Below are 13,869 nucleotides of genomic sequence, written 5' to 3' on the forward strand. Positions count from 1 at the left end.
TGGACATTTTTTTTTGACAAATGTTTTGTGTTTTGAAAATTTTCTGTTTATTTGGATGGATACTTATTCTTTGATTTATAGTTAGCAAAAATGTTTACTATACTTTTACTATTTCAACTTTGTTTGGGACTATTTTTTACACACAACAAGTGAAATGTATAGTGTCTGTCAGAATGAATGAAATTATTCATTCTTCTGTCAAAATAATTTATACTGAAATAAAACTATTTGATAAAAAGAATCTCAAATGGGTAATAATTTAATATTAAATTTATGAAACTCATTATTGCAAGCCAAGGCTCGAAAAAGCTGGACATTATTCAACTCATTTTATAAATTCAGTATTAAATCGTTACCCTTTTGAGAGCCTCATTTCAAGTGTTTCCGGTTGACTGACCATCCATGTTATTTGCTGCCGACTGTAGTACTTCTGTAGTACTTCTTTCCCCATGGAGTAAAAAAAAAATGTAAAAAATTTATTGAAATTGATTTGAGCATCTAATTGAGTTGGTTTAGTCCAGGATTTGAAGTGCTTAGTACGATATATATATATATATATATATATATATATATATATATATATATATATATATATATATATGTATGTGTGTATATATATATATATATATATATATATATATATATATATATATATATATATATATATATATGTATGTGTATATATATATATATATATATATATATATATATATATATATATATATATATATATATATATATATATATAATTTAAATTTATAATAAATTAAAAATAAAAATTTATTTTTTTTCCTGAAATTGATTTGTGCATCTGATTGGGCTGGTTTTTAGTCCACTACTTGAAGCACTTAGAACATTATACATACTAATCATTATAATACATATTTTTCTTTTATTAAGAAAACCTACCTACCTACCTACCCTAATTTTAAAACCAGTGCAATATGAAACACACTTTTTTTTATTCATGTCGCAACGTAGATACTGTATCTGTGTGTTTGTGTATCTAAAATGTATTCAAGAGATTGTGGCCGTGGGATGATGTTTCCTGACCAAGTGGTCCACATACTATGGGGATATATATGACACACTGTTCTACCTAATTGCTGAAATTTCAAATAAAATGTATGCATGTTTCACAAATTTATTGATAGTATATTTTTCAAAGAATGACTGAAAAAGTTATCTTCCTGTTACTGGTGAAAGAATGAATGTAATTAAGGTAGCATGTAACATATCCTGTGAAGAATTTTAAAGAAAACCTCATTTGAAGTATTGAACTGTATTATTTGTGTATTTATGTATTTACTTGTTTATTTATTTATTCACTTATTTATTTATTTACTTATTTATTTACTTACTTGTTAGCTTGTTGTCTCCAAATCAGTGTGCAGAATGGAAATTACTAGCATAATAAAGGCAACTTCTTAGCCCCCAAAATTAATTCTAGTACCTTTTTGCTTACAAGTTGGAGCCCTGTTGCAAAGGGTTAATATAGAGATGCACAAAATTGCAGTTCTCCAACAAGTGATTGCAAACTGGAAAACCCTAACTCTTGTGTACAAGTTATTGGTAAAATTAAGATCTCTAAAGAAAGGGCTGATAAACATTTATATTAAGTGACCATTTTTTTCCAGTGGTTATTGTCTGAAATATTCAAGCGAAATCCTAATAATACATCTAATAAACTGGTTGAAGGGAGCAATAAAAATGACACCTTAAATAACTGAAACATTTGAAAGTTATGAGCCCACATTGTAGGAAAGAAAGTGAATTTGTCATCATCACTCATGGTTGGACAACATGTGTGAATCTTTTTCAGCATCCCATCAGCAACTGAACAACCAGTCCATCCTGTATGATACAGCACATAAGTTAAGAGTCAATCTACGTAATTCTGAATGCGACATACACCATTGTTTCTGTTTTGTTAAATTTGTCATTTGTCATCCATATAGGTGATTTATTCATTTTTTCCACTCCTTTTAGCGTGATGATCGCAAAAGTCATAGGGATCGAGATGATGACAAAAAGCGTAGAGGTGACGTTGATGGTGATGATAAGCATCGCAGAAGACGTGATGATGATGGTATTGTTACTACCTCTGTAATTCCTATCATGTAATACATTTTTATACACCTGCCATACCTCTGTAATTCCTGTTCTTTATTTACATTTTTTATACACCTGACATACCCCTGTAATTCCTGTTATGTAATATATTTTTATACAGCTGCAATATGGTGGGTGGGTTTTATGGTGTGATGTCCATCCATCCATCCAACTCTTGCTAATTTCTGTTTCCCCACAATAACTTAGTTTGAAGAATTGTATTGATTTTGGTGTCAGGAGACCAAAGGTCATGGTTACTGTATCTGAAACAAGATAATAGTTTCTGCACAAGAACTTAAGCTGTTCTCCTTTTTTAGCCACCAAACTCTAGATGGCTCATGTTTGTGGTAAGGAAGAAGCCTATCTATTTTTGGGTCAGACGTCAAGTTCACAGAACTTGATGGTTTCTGATGGTTTCAGTATTTAAGTTGAATTTTGACAACCGTTACCAAACATTTTGGATGGATTGACTTTGGGTTAAAAAAAAGAACCTATCAATTTTGTGGCTACAAAGTCAAGGTCACTGGGACTGAAAGAATAAAATGGTTTTGCACAATACCATTTGTTCTACAGTACAGAACTGGATCAAACTTTGCTGTGGATGTCTAAAAAAAAGAAACTGATTGATTTCAGGGTTAAAATGTCAAAGGTCAGAGCCATAGTAACTGAATGAAGATAAATGGTTTATACACATTACATCAGTTCTATATTACAGAGCTGGACAAGACTTTTTGACTCACTTGTACATTAGTCAAGGAAATAGCCTATGGAATTGGGGGTCAAAAGGTGTAAGATGAACATCACCATGGAATTGGGGGTCAAAAGGTGTAAGATGAACATAACTTTGGAATTGGGGTTCAAAAGATGTAAGATGAACATCACTGTGGAATTGGGGGTCAAAAGATGTAAGATGAACATCACTGTGGAATTGGGGGTCAAAAGGTGTAAGATGAACATCACTGTGGAATTGGGGGTCAAAAGATGTAAGATGAACATCACCATGGAATTGGGGGTCAAAAGGTGTAAGATGAACATCACTGTGGAATTGGGGGTCAAAAGATGTAAGATGAACATCACTGTGGAATTGGGGGTCAAAAGGTGTAAGATGAACATCACTGTGGAATTGGGGGTCAAAAGATGTAAGAAGAACATCACTGTGGAATTGGGGGTCAAAAGGTGTAAGTTGAACATCACTGTGTAATTGGCGGTCAAAAGGTGTAAGATGAACATCACTATGGAATTGGGGGTCAAAAGGTGTAAGATGAACATCACTTTGGAATTGGGGGTCAAAAGGTGTAAGATGAACATCACTGTGGAATTGGGGGTCAAAAGATGTAAGATGAACATCACTGTGGAATTGGGGGTCAAAAGGTGTAAGATGAACATCACTGTGGAATTGGGGGTCAAAAGGTGTAAGATGAACATCACTATGGCTGAATTAAGATAAATTGTTTATGTAGACTTTGTGGATGGCTTGAACTTGGAGTAAGTGTGGCATTTGGTATGGTTGGGGAGGGGCGCTCCCAATATATATTTAAATTACCATAGAAGTCCCACCTCTGGCTCATTTTTGTAGGGAGTGAAATTAGTGATAGAGAGAGCTAAGGCTCAAAGCCCTCAGTCAGCAATGCCGACAGTTAAATGATTGAGAACACAAAAGGTGAAATTCAAAAGAATAACAATTTAATACAATTCAATATTCAAATGATAATAATTTCCCAATCACTCTTCTTCCTCTCGACCAAGTGATAGCCAATTGCATTCTTTGATTTATAGTGTGAGATTGCTTTTCCACCTATCCTTGTTTTTTACTCATCTGTATCTCTCCTATCCGGCCAATTTCTTCTCTCCTGACTTCCCTCCTAACTCCTTCTCCTAGACTGCTCCTTCTCCAATTCCTCCTCCTCGACTTCTTTTCCTCCTCCTCCTTGACTCTGCTCTCCAACTAGCCTTCGATTCACAATCGACTTCTCCTCTAGTCTCTATTCCATCTCTCTCCTAGAGACTCGGGACTAAACCACACCGGAAATCTGTCCCCAGGTAAAAGCTTCCTGTGAAAACACAAGGACGTTAGCATATTTCCTTATCCATCTCATTTCATACTAAACCAACAATTAATCATCAGATAAAGACTATTACATTTTTTGGTCACGCATTTGTTCACATCAAAATTGAAATACCCATACGCTCTTGTATGGTAAACAGCGTCATAATAAAAGCACGGTATCAACTACTTATCATACAGACATCAATAAATTGCATCACATCAGTGTAATTATTCTTAATCTCGTTATACTGAACAAGGCACATCAATCAAATGCATTTCTGTACATTACACTCCTACAAGTGTACACAAATATTCTTATATCCACATTAACTAATTTTACACACTGCAGCCATTTTCCAAAGTTACAATTCAATTCAACAGTTGCAAAATCTAGAATATTACATGAATAAATGCACTAGTTTACTACAAAGTAACCAACTAGCGAATTACAATATTAATTCTAACCACGAGCTAGCAATCTACATAATTCTTTACATAATCATAGCTCATTTCTCAAATATGCATGTGAATTAAACACTACAAAGGTAATTCTACGTACTAATGATTCTAGTAATGAAGTATACATACTGCACATAATTACAATTACAATGCCGTAATATTCTGCAACAATCGAGCAACAATCAAGTAAATAACTCATTGACCTTTATGAAGCTTTGTCTTCTTTCCTTACAATTTCCTAAGTTTTCTCGCCAATTTACGAGTGGCTTTCCCGGAGTTATTGCTTTATCTTTCCAGCACGATGTTTCACAATTACTGACGTTTCTAGTCTAAATTACTCAATTAAATTCGGATTGAAATGGTGACCACACCCTCTCTCAATTCTGATTGGATATCGATTATACCTGTTCTATTCAACGTAGCAGACAATGCTCCATCCATCTGTCAATGTGGTGATATTTATGACGCCAGTAAGGGTCCATCGTTCTTGAACAAAGCTTTCAATGTCCACATGTGATTTTTGACACCCAACAAAGCTGTCTCTCGTAACAATTAATAACAGGACCACTATAGCCGTGGGGTCTAACATATATACACGTCTTCTAACCAATTCCTTTGTTCTTGACTTACCTAATCATGGGCAGGCAACGTGACAATAAGAATAAAAATAATGAGAGTCAAGGGTCAGAAGTCCAAATTATGGTGACTGAAAGGGGAAAATGTGTTTTTTTGCAAGATAAATTTAGTTCCATACTTCATAGCATTTTGCATACTTAATGTATAGAAGAGGTCTTTTGATTTGGAGTTAAGTAAATCAAAGGTCATGCTCAAAGAAAAATTGTTTTGCAATTGTGCCTGAGTAATTTCCTTGATCAAAATTTATAGATGGATTTTGCTTAAGATAATAAAGAAATCTATAGATTCTGGGGTCTAAAGCTCAGAGATCATTGTCATTGTTAGTCTAATAAGAAAAAATTGCTTTCTGCACATGAAGTTTAGACTGCATACCTTAAGCAAGGTCAAGGGCATTGAGATCCATTGGCAGTAATTTTGAGAGTCAAATAGACTCAGCTAGTGTCTATATAAAAAAATATTCAACACAAAGTGGATATGTAATGTACTGTTCATAGCAGTATTCAACACAAAGTGGAAATGTAATGTACTGTTCATAGGGATATTCAACACAAAGTGGATATGTAATGTACTGTTCATAGGGGTATTAAACACAAAGTGGAAATGTAATGTACTGTTTATAGGGGTATTAAACACAAAGTGGATATGTAATGTACTGTTCATAGGGGTATTCAGGACAGTGGATATGTAATGTACTGTTCATAGCAGTATTCAACACAAAGTGGATACGTAATGTACTTTTCATAGGGGTATTCAGGACAGTGGATATGTAATGTACTGTTTATAGCAGTATTCAACACAAAGTGGATATGTAATGTACTGTTCATAGGGGTATTAAACACAAAGTGGATATGTAATGTACTGTTCATAGGGATATTCAACACAAAGTGGATATGTAATGTACTGTTTATAGCAGTATTCAACACAAAGTGGATACGTAATGTACTTTTCATAGGGGTATTCAGGACAGTGGATATGTAATGTACTGTTCATAGCAGTATTCAACACAAAGTGGATACGTAATGTACTTTTCATAGGGGTATTCAGGACAGTGGATATGTAATGTACTGTTTATAGCAGTATTCAACACAAAGTGGATATGTAATGTACTGTTCATAGGGGTATTAAACACAAAGTGGATATGTAATGTACTGTTCATAGGGATATTCAACACAAAGTGGATATGTAATGTACTGTTCATAGGGATATTCAACACAAAGTGGATATGTAATGTACTGTTCATAGGGGTATTAAACACAAAGTGGATATGTAATGTACTGTTTATAGGGGTATTCAGCACAAAGTGGATATGTAATGTACTGTTCATAGCAGTATTCAACACAAAGTGGATACGTAATGTACTTTTCATAGGGGTATTCAGGACAGTGGATATGTAATGTACTGTTTATAGCAGTATTCAACACAAAGTGGATATGTAATGTACTGTTCATAGGGGTATTAAACACAAAGTGGATATGTAATGTACTGTTCATAGGGATATTCAACACAAAGTGGATATGTAATGTACTGTTCATAGGGGTATTAAACACAAAGTGGATATGTAATGTACTGTTTATAGGGGTATTCAGCACAAAGTGGATATGTAATGTACTGTTCATAGGGATATTCAACACAAAGTGGATATGTAATATAGTGTTCATATTTATATTTAACACAAGGTGAATATGTAATATACAGTTAAACCTGGTTATCTTGATTACGTTGGAGTGTAAAAAAATTGTCAGTGTAACCAAATCCTGAGATATCAGGGTTTAGTTGACAAATCTACTGCAGAACAATGATTATGCATATGAAGTACCAAAAATGAGGAGTTTCGTTTCTAAAAACAAATGTCATTTCTAATGCGCAATAAAAAATAATAATTCAGTCATGCCTGGTTGCAGAAAATAAGTCACACATTTTTACAACACTTACATTACTGCAACAAAGTCAGTGATTTAAAGTTGTTTTTATTTCTGTGTGAATAACCTCATCCCTTTGATAAATCAATCAATTAAAGGATTTAAGTCACCTAAGCAACTAGTGCTTTCACGACTGGTTAAGTCTCGAAGGTCGAGATTTTCAGTTGATCGGGATTGTAGGAATGAAGCCACTACAGTCTCACTTTTATGTGCAAATGTCGCACTTTTTAATTCATGAACATGTCCGGCCAAGGAAAGGAGGCAAGAGGCCCGCGGGATGCGAAACGCCACAGGAAAGCTGAATGCCCAGAAACAGCAAAGTGCGTAAGATCAAATCAAGTCCAGTTGTACTAGTGGACAGAAATCTATTCCAATGGTGTGTAAGCCACTCGAGTAATTTTCCTAATCCTTTGAGTTGTGTAATTTCAATGCTATTTTTATTTAAAGTTGGAATTGGGTGTCATGGTGTACTTTTGATTTTTCAAAATGTTGTCAATCAGCTGGGTGTCAGGCACCCTATACATGTTTGGGTCACGCTGTGTTTCCTTTCGGTTTTCACTTTTGATGGTGGTATGCAAAGGATCGAGTTAGGGTTGTGGGGATAGAGCTTTTATCGCCAGAGGAAGAACATCATATAAATTGGCAATTTGAAAGTCGATGTCCATTTTCTTCTTTACTCCTTCTTCATTCTGTGTTACCCTCTTTCTTTCTTCTTTGTGCTCCCTTTGATAGCCTCAGCAAAACAATGATTTTTTCACGCTGTCCAAAATCTAGGCCAATTTAAGTACATGTACATGTAGGACTATACTTTTAAATAAAAGTATCTTCTTTTGTTAGAGCTGACTTGTGACTAGCAGCAGAATGTAACTTACCAATATTGTACATGAAAATCAATCGTTTTTGTTGATAGTCAGAGGTTCTTTTACACCGTTTAATGCCTGTTTTTACTGATAAAATTTACTTCTGTGCCGGAAAAAGACATGGCTGTTGGTATTCATGTACCATCAAACTGTAAAATGTGTTTCAAGTCTTTAAAGGTAACTGTCTCAACATCAAATGGTGTAAGAAGCCAACTTATTCCATTCATACAGTTCAAAACCAACTTATTCCAGTCATACAGTTGTAGTCCCATATCCCTCCTGACTTTGATCACTGACCGTTGACAAGAACACAGCACCAGAAGGAAAGTCAACTAATCTCTTTGATGGATTGCAAGACTTTGATAGTCAAGATAAAAACATTACAAATGATTTTTTGTTGTTGTTGTAGGGTTTAACGCTATTTTTTAGCACAAAATAGGCTATACATGGCAGCCAGTATTAATGGTGGAAGAAGAACCCAGGAAATCCTCAGAAAGAACCACTGACCCTCGAGAAGCTACTGGCAAGCTTTCTCACATACCCACATTGGCCGAATCCGAGATTCGAACCTACGTAGACAGAGGTGAGATGGCAGTGATCCGTAACGGAGAGTGCTTTAGACCACTCGGCCACTCAGAGCCCCCATTACAAATGAAAGTACTCCTTAAACCTTAGTCCTGTATGATGACATAAAGAAAATCAGACACACTCCTTAAGTCCAAGTCCTGTATGACGACATAAATAAAATCAGTCACACTCCTTAAGTCCTAGTCCTGTATGACAACATAAATAAAATCAATCACACTCCTTATGATGACGACATAAAGAAAATCAGCCACACTCCTTAAGCCCTAGTCCTATATGACGACATAAAGAAAATCAGCCATACTGTTTAAACCCTAGTCCCGTATGACGACATAAAGACACTAGATAATGAATAAATTGGTGTGGATATCATTAACATAGTGTATAGTCAAGACACTTTTATCCGATTGACATTTATGATTTTACTATAATGCCATGCTTCCATTAATTTGACTATCAACACAATATAATATCTTGAATGGAATAATTGAGTTGATGCAGCATTTTCAGTCAGGATGGTTTAGGTAATATCCTGCAACATTTTCGTAATTTATAAATCTTTTGCAATTGTTGCTTGAAAGCTTAATTTGATTTTCAGAGAGACACAGACATCGTGATGAAGATGATGACAAGAGAAGACAACCCAGAGATGATGACAGACGATCCTCAAAAAACAAGGACGAGGTATTTTAATTTCCTTGGAAAAATGATGTTGCACTTACTAAATGTGACTAACATGAGTTTTTGTTTGGCTTTTGCTCAAGATTATATTTTCATCTTCTTGAGTTGTGATGTTCATTTGTTAAGTGAATATTTAAAAATTGTGAAAGTTGAATGTTGATGTATGTGTTTTGAGTTGCTATGGAGATAACCTTAACCCTTCATGTTTTGTTTGTGCTTTATTAATCTCAAGAATTGACAATAGTAAATTTTAGATGTTCCCATTGCATTAGCAATTAGTGAAATAAAAGATTGCTTTTCCAACAAATAGCGGTGATTATCACCAGTGCTTTGCAGAAGAGATACAGTGCTTTGCAGAGCTCTTTTATCTTAAAGTAAAGTGGATCATTATCCATTGTGTCCTTTGATTTCTCAGTCATAAGAATTCATGATCTCAGTCATATATTTACAGAAAGCATGAGTGTTTGAATATTATCTTGACCTAAATAGATGATGGTAAACTACAATTTTGCTTGACTTTTGAAGGATAGGAATTAAAATTCACAGTATTTATCTTTACAAAAATGCTTGACTGTCTGATTGTCTTGAAAAAGCCTCTTTGGCTTTCTTACCAGGAGAAGACCAGGAGAAGTTATGGGATGGCTTGTTGCCCATTTTCTCTCACCCACCTGTCTTTTAGCACAAATGTGTTATCACTACTCTTCCAAAACTACTTGGAGGATTACCAAGAAACTTTGGGGCCCTGAATGGCCGAGTGGTCTAAAGCGCTCTCCGTTAAGGATCACTGCCATCTCACCTCTGTCTGCATGGGTTCGAGTCTTGGATTCGGCTAATGTGGGTATGTGAGAAAGCTTGCCAGTAGCTTCTCGTGGGTCGGTGGTTCTTTCTGGGGTTTTCCCGGGTTCTTCCTCCACCATTAATACTGGTTGCCATGTATAGCCTATCGTGCGCTGAAAAATGGCGTTAAACCATACAACAACAACAACCAAGAAACTTTTCACAAAAAATTCATTCCATGGTCTAATTGGTCATGAATGAAAATTTTGCTACTCAGACATCCAGTATGGCCACCACAACAGCCATTTTGAAATTCTTATCTGCTGGGGTTTTCAGCAGAAGACTTTTTATGGTGTCTGGTTTTTCTTAAATACAAATTTAGACATCGTCAATTTGATATCCATTATGGCTGCCATAGTGGCCATTTTGAAAATCTTATTGCTATTCTTCCTAGATTGAAAATCTTATCAAATTAGTTTTTCACCAGAAGTCTTTTTTATGATGTTTAGTTAGTGCTAAATAAAATGGTGCCGATCTGACAGCCAGTATGGCCACCATGGCAGCCATCTTGAAACTCGTGATATTGCTGCTTCATCTAAATGGAAAGTTGTTTTGACCTGGGATTTTCACCTGAAGAATAATTATGATATCTAGTTGATCCAGAATTAAAATGATTACCTCAAATATGGTTGCCACGGTGAAAAAATTGTTTTACTAATTCTTCTGACCGGGTGGGGATATGAAAATGGGGTTTTCACATAAACTCTTCTGTTGGTATCTAGTTTGCTCTAAATAGAAATGGGATTTTCATAGAAACTCTTCTGTTGGTGTCTTTTCCCGGGTTCTTCCTCCACCATTAATACTGGCTGCCATGTATAGCCTATCATGTGCTGAAAAATGGCGTTAAACCCCACAACAACAACAACAACTGTTGGTGTCCAGTTTGCTCTAAATGAAAATGGTGCCAGTCTTACATCCAATATAGCACCCATAGAGACTAATTTGAGAATCTTTTCACTCAAGAATGTCAGAGATGGTTTCAATACATGACAGTTAAAATGAAGAATTGATGTTTTCAGCCAGTGGAGCATCAGCCCCATTAAGGTATCCTTTTTTTAATATTTTTTATATTTTGCATCTTGTAAGGTAAATTCAAGATGTTTTTATATTTTGCATCTTGTAAGGTAAATTCAAGATGTTTTTATAGTTTGCATCTTGTAAGGTAAATTCAAGATGTTTTTATATTCTGGAGCCAAAATAAGGAATAGCATAGCTCTGTTTACTTTGTTGTGAATTGCATTAATACATGTGACTGATTTTGTCTTTGTATTAACCGCTTTGGTGTGGTTATTGACACACGCCTGTTTGCATTTTCAGGAAAAAAGAGAGGTTGATGCCAATTTAACAGAGGTATGTTTTTCAAACATATTTTAACAAATCTGTAATATATTGGGCTTGTTGCTTTTATTTCATTTATCTTCTTTCGATTCAGGTCATGAAGATTCCTGTGAAAAATATTGTATGGATGTTATCACAGGACTTGTCAGTGTAAACAAAAAAGATTGTACTTATGAAAGCTAGTGTATAATTTTGTTAGATGATAAAGTGTTTTCCATATGTCTATTCATTCATCCATCAACCCATCCATCTACCTATCCATAACTTTCATTTCCAGTCTTTAATGTTGTTTGAGATGATAGATGAATTTTATTACATTACAATTCACCATTAGAAGATTTTTTAACTTAACGTATTAAGGGATAAAAACTGAGATCACTGTCACAAGGCTCAAAATGAACTTTCTTTCAGTACTAGCAAAATTTTGATGGTTGTAATATTTTCCACCCAAAACATTTAGCAATTTACAAGCATTTCAGCAGTATAGTAGCCTGCTAATTGTCCATTTTGAGCCCTTTGTCAGTTTATTTTCATGTTATTCAGAACAAAGTCATGGTCATATAGTTATTACCATTACTTTTTGCAACTCAGAAATGGTTTTTGTTGATCACTGATTGCTTAGGCCTCAAACACTGGTGCCACAAAATTAAAACCTAGTTAAATGTACATAATATATTTGTTCCCTTTCAGATAGGCTTAAAATGGCACCTAAATCAGTATAGGCTGAAATGGGCACCTTAATTGGTATAGTCTTCTAAGGGCACCTTAATTGGTATAGTCTTATAAGGGCACCTTAACTGGTATAGTCTTATACGGGCACCTTAATTGGTATAGTCTTCTAAGGGCACCTTAATTGGTATAGTCTTATAAGGGCACCTTAACTGGTATAGTCTTATACGGGCACCTTAATTGGTATAGTCTTATAAGGGCATCTTAATTGGTATGTGCTTAAAATGGCACCAGAATCAGTATAGGCTTGAAAGGGCACCTTAATCACTATAGGCATAAAAAAGGCACCTAAATAAATATGTCATTATAATTTTCCATAACACTTTCCTGGGCTTGAAATTAGCATTAATCTGCCAATCAGTAAATCTGCAGTTAATTCAATAAAACCCCAGCCCTCATAAATCTTTTAGCACAATAAAAAGTTCCACTGGTTGCTATCATTAGTTAACAGGTGGTCTTCTGTCAGATTATTTATTAGGATATATGTATTTATTAAGGCAGATGTATCTGTTAAAACAGATGGCTCTCTTAAGACATGGGATGACATTGTTACCTTGTGTAGTTAATTGACCTGTTCATTGTGAAATGTGAGTACCTGCCAAATCCAAGCATATGACAAGATACAGTGAATGGATACAGTGAATGTCATTTGCAGAAATAGTGGTGTTTTTCCACTCATCAGTTATATAAGGGTGTTGATTATCAATACAGTCAGCATATACAGACTAGTGTGGTACCCAATCCCATTTGACCAATTTCAGTGCAGTCAGCGAAGATGCACTTTGTTTGTACCCAATCCCATTTGGCCAATTTCAGTGTAGTCAACAAAGATGCCAACTAGTTTGGTACCCAATCCCATTTGACCAATTTCAGTGCAGTCAGCAAAGATGCCAACTAGTTTTGTACCCAATCCCATTTGACCAATTTCAGTGCAGTCAGCAGAGATGCCAACTAGTTTGGTATACAATCCCATTTGACCAATTTCAGTGCAGTCAGCAAAGATGCCAACTAGTTCTGTACTCAATCCCATTTGACCAATTTCAGTGCAGTCAGCAAAGATGCCAACTAGTTTGGTACCCAATCCCATTTGACCAATTTCAGTGCAGTCAACAAAGGTACCAACTAGTTTGGTACCCATTCCCATTTCACCAATTTCAGTACAGTCAGTACACAAGCCAAACTAGCTTGGTACCCAGGCCCATTTCAACATTTGTAATACAGTTAACACACTAGCTTGGTACCTAGGCCCATTTCACTGACTTTTCAATACAGACCATATAAAATGGCCTAGGATATCTGCAAAAACCTGGCCAATTAGAAAAGGTCATGTTCAGAGACTAGATGAATAAATATAGAATTATATCAGATAGAAAGTTCTTGTAGGGTGTGTGGCTATAACCAGATTTAGATTATGCTAAAGAAAGAGTGTGATTGTAAGGGAAAAGAGTAAGAAATCTTGGGAATAGAAAAATTGATGGTTGAAATATGATCTGGAAAAAGACGTGCATTTGTGCACTGAATATTCAGAAAAATACAGTAGTACATGGGATATTTCATTCATGCTGGTTATACTTTCTTTAATTGTCTGTGGTCCTGCAATAATAAATACAGTAGTTTTTTTACTTAAGTGCTGTATGACCATAGTGTGCATACAGTAGGGGTCTTT

General features: G+C 35.1%; 1 protein-coding gene across 1 annotated transcript in view; it reads left to right on the forward strand.

Moving 5' to 3' along the window:
- The window catches only part of LOC149792220 (uncharacterized), a 124,999-nt gene that overhangs the window by 10,090 nt on the left and 101,040 nt on the right, over positions 1–13,869 (forward strand). The window contains exons 3-5 of the mRNA XM_089969543.1: positions 1,990–2,089; positions 9,217–9,302; positions 11,454–11,486. Of these exons, the coding sequence (XP_089825669.1) occupies positions 1,990–2,089; positions 9,217–9,302; positions 11,454–11,486 (219 nt within the window). The remainder of the gene's footprint in view (positions 1–1,989; positions 2,090–9,216; positions 9,303–11,453; positions 11,487–13,869) is intronic.

This window comes from Sinohyriopsis cumingii, chromosome 9 (genome assembly GCF_028554795.1).
Source record: "Sinohyriopsis cumingii isolate HCF-2022 chromosome 9, ASM2855479v2, whole genome shotgun sequence".
NCBI classification, from domain to species: domain Eukaryota; kingdom Metazoa; phylum Mollusca; class Bivalvia; order Unionida; family Unionidae; genus Sinohyriopsis; species Sinohyriopsis cumingii.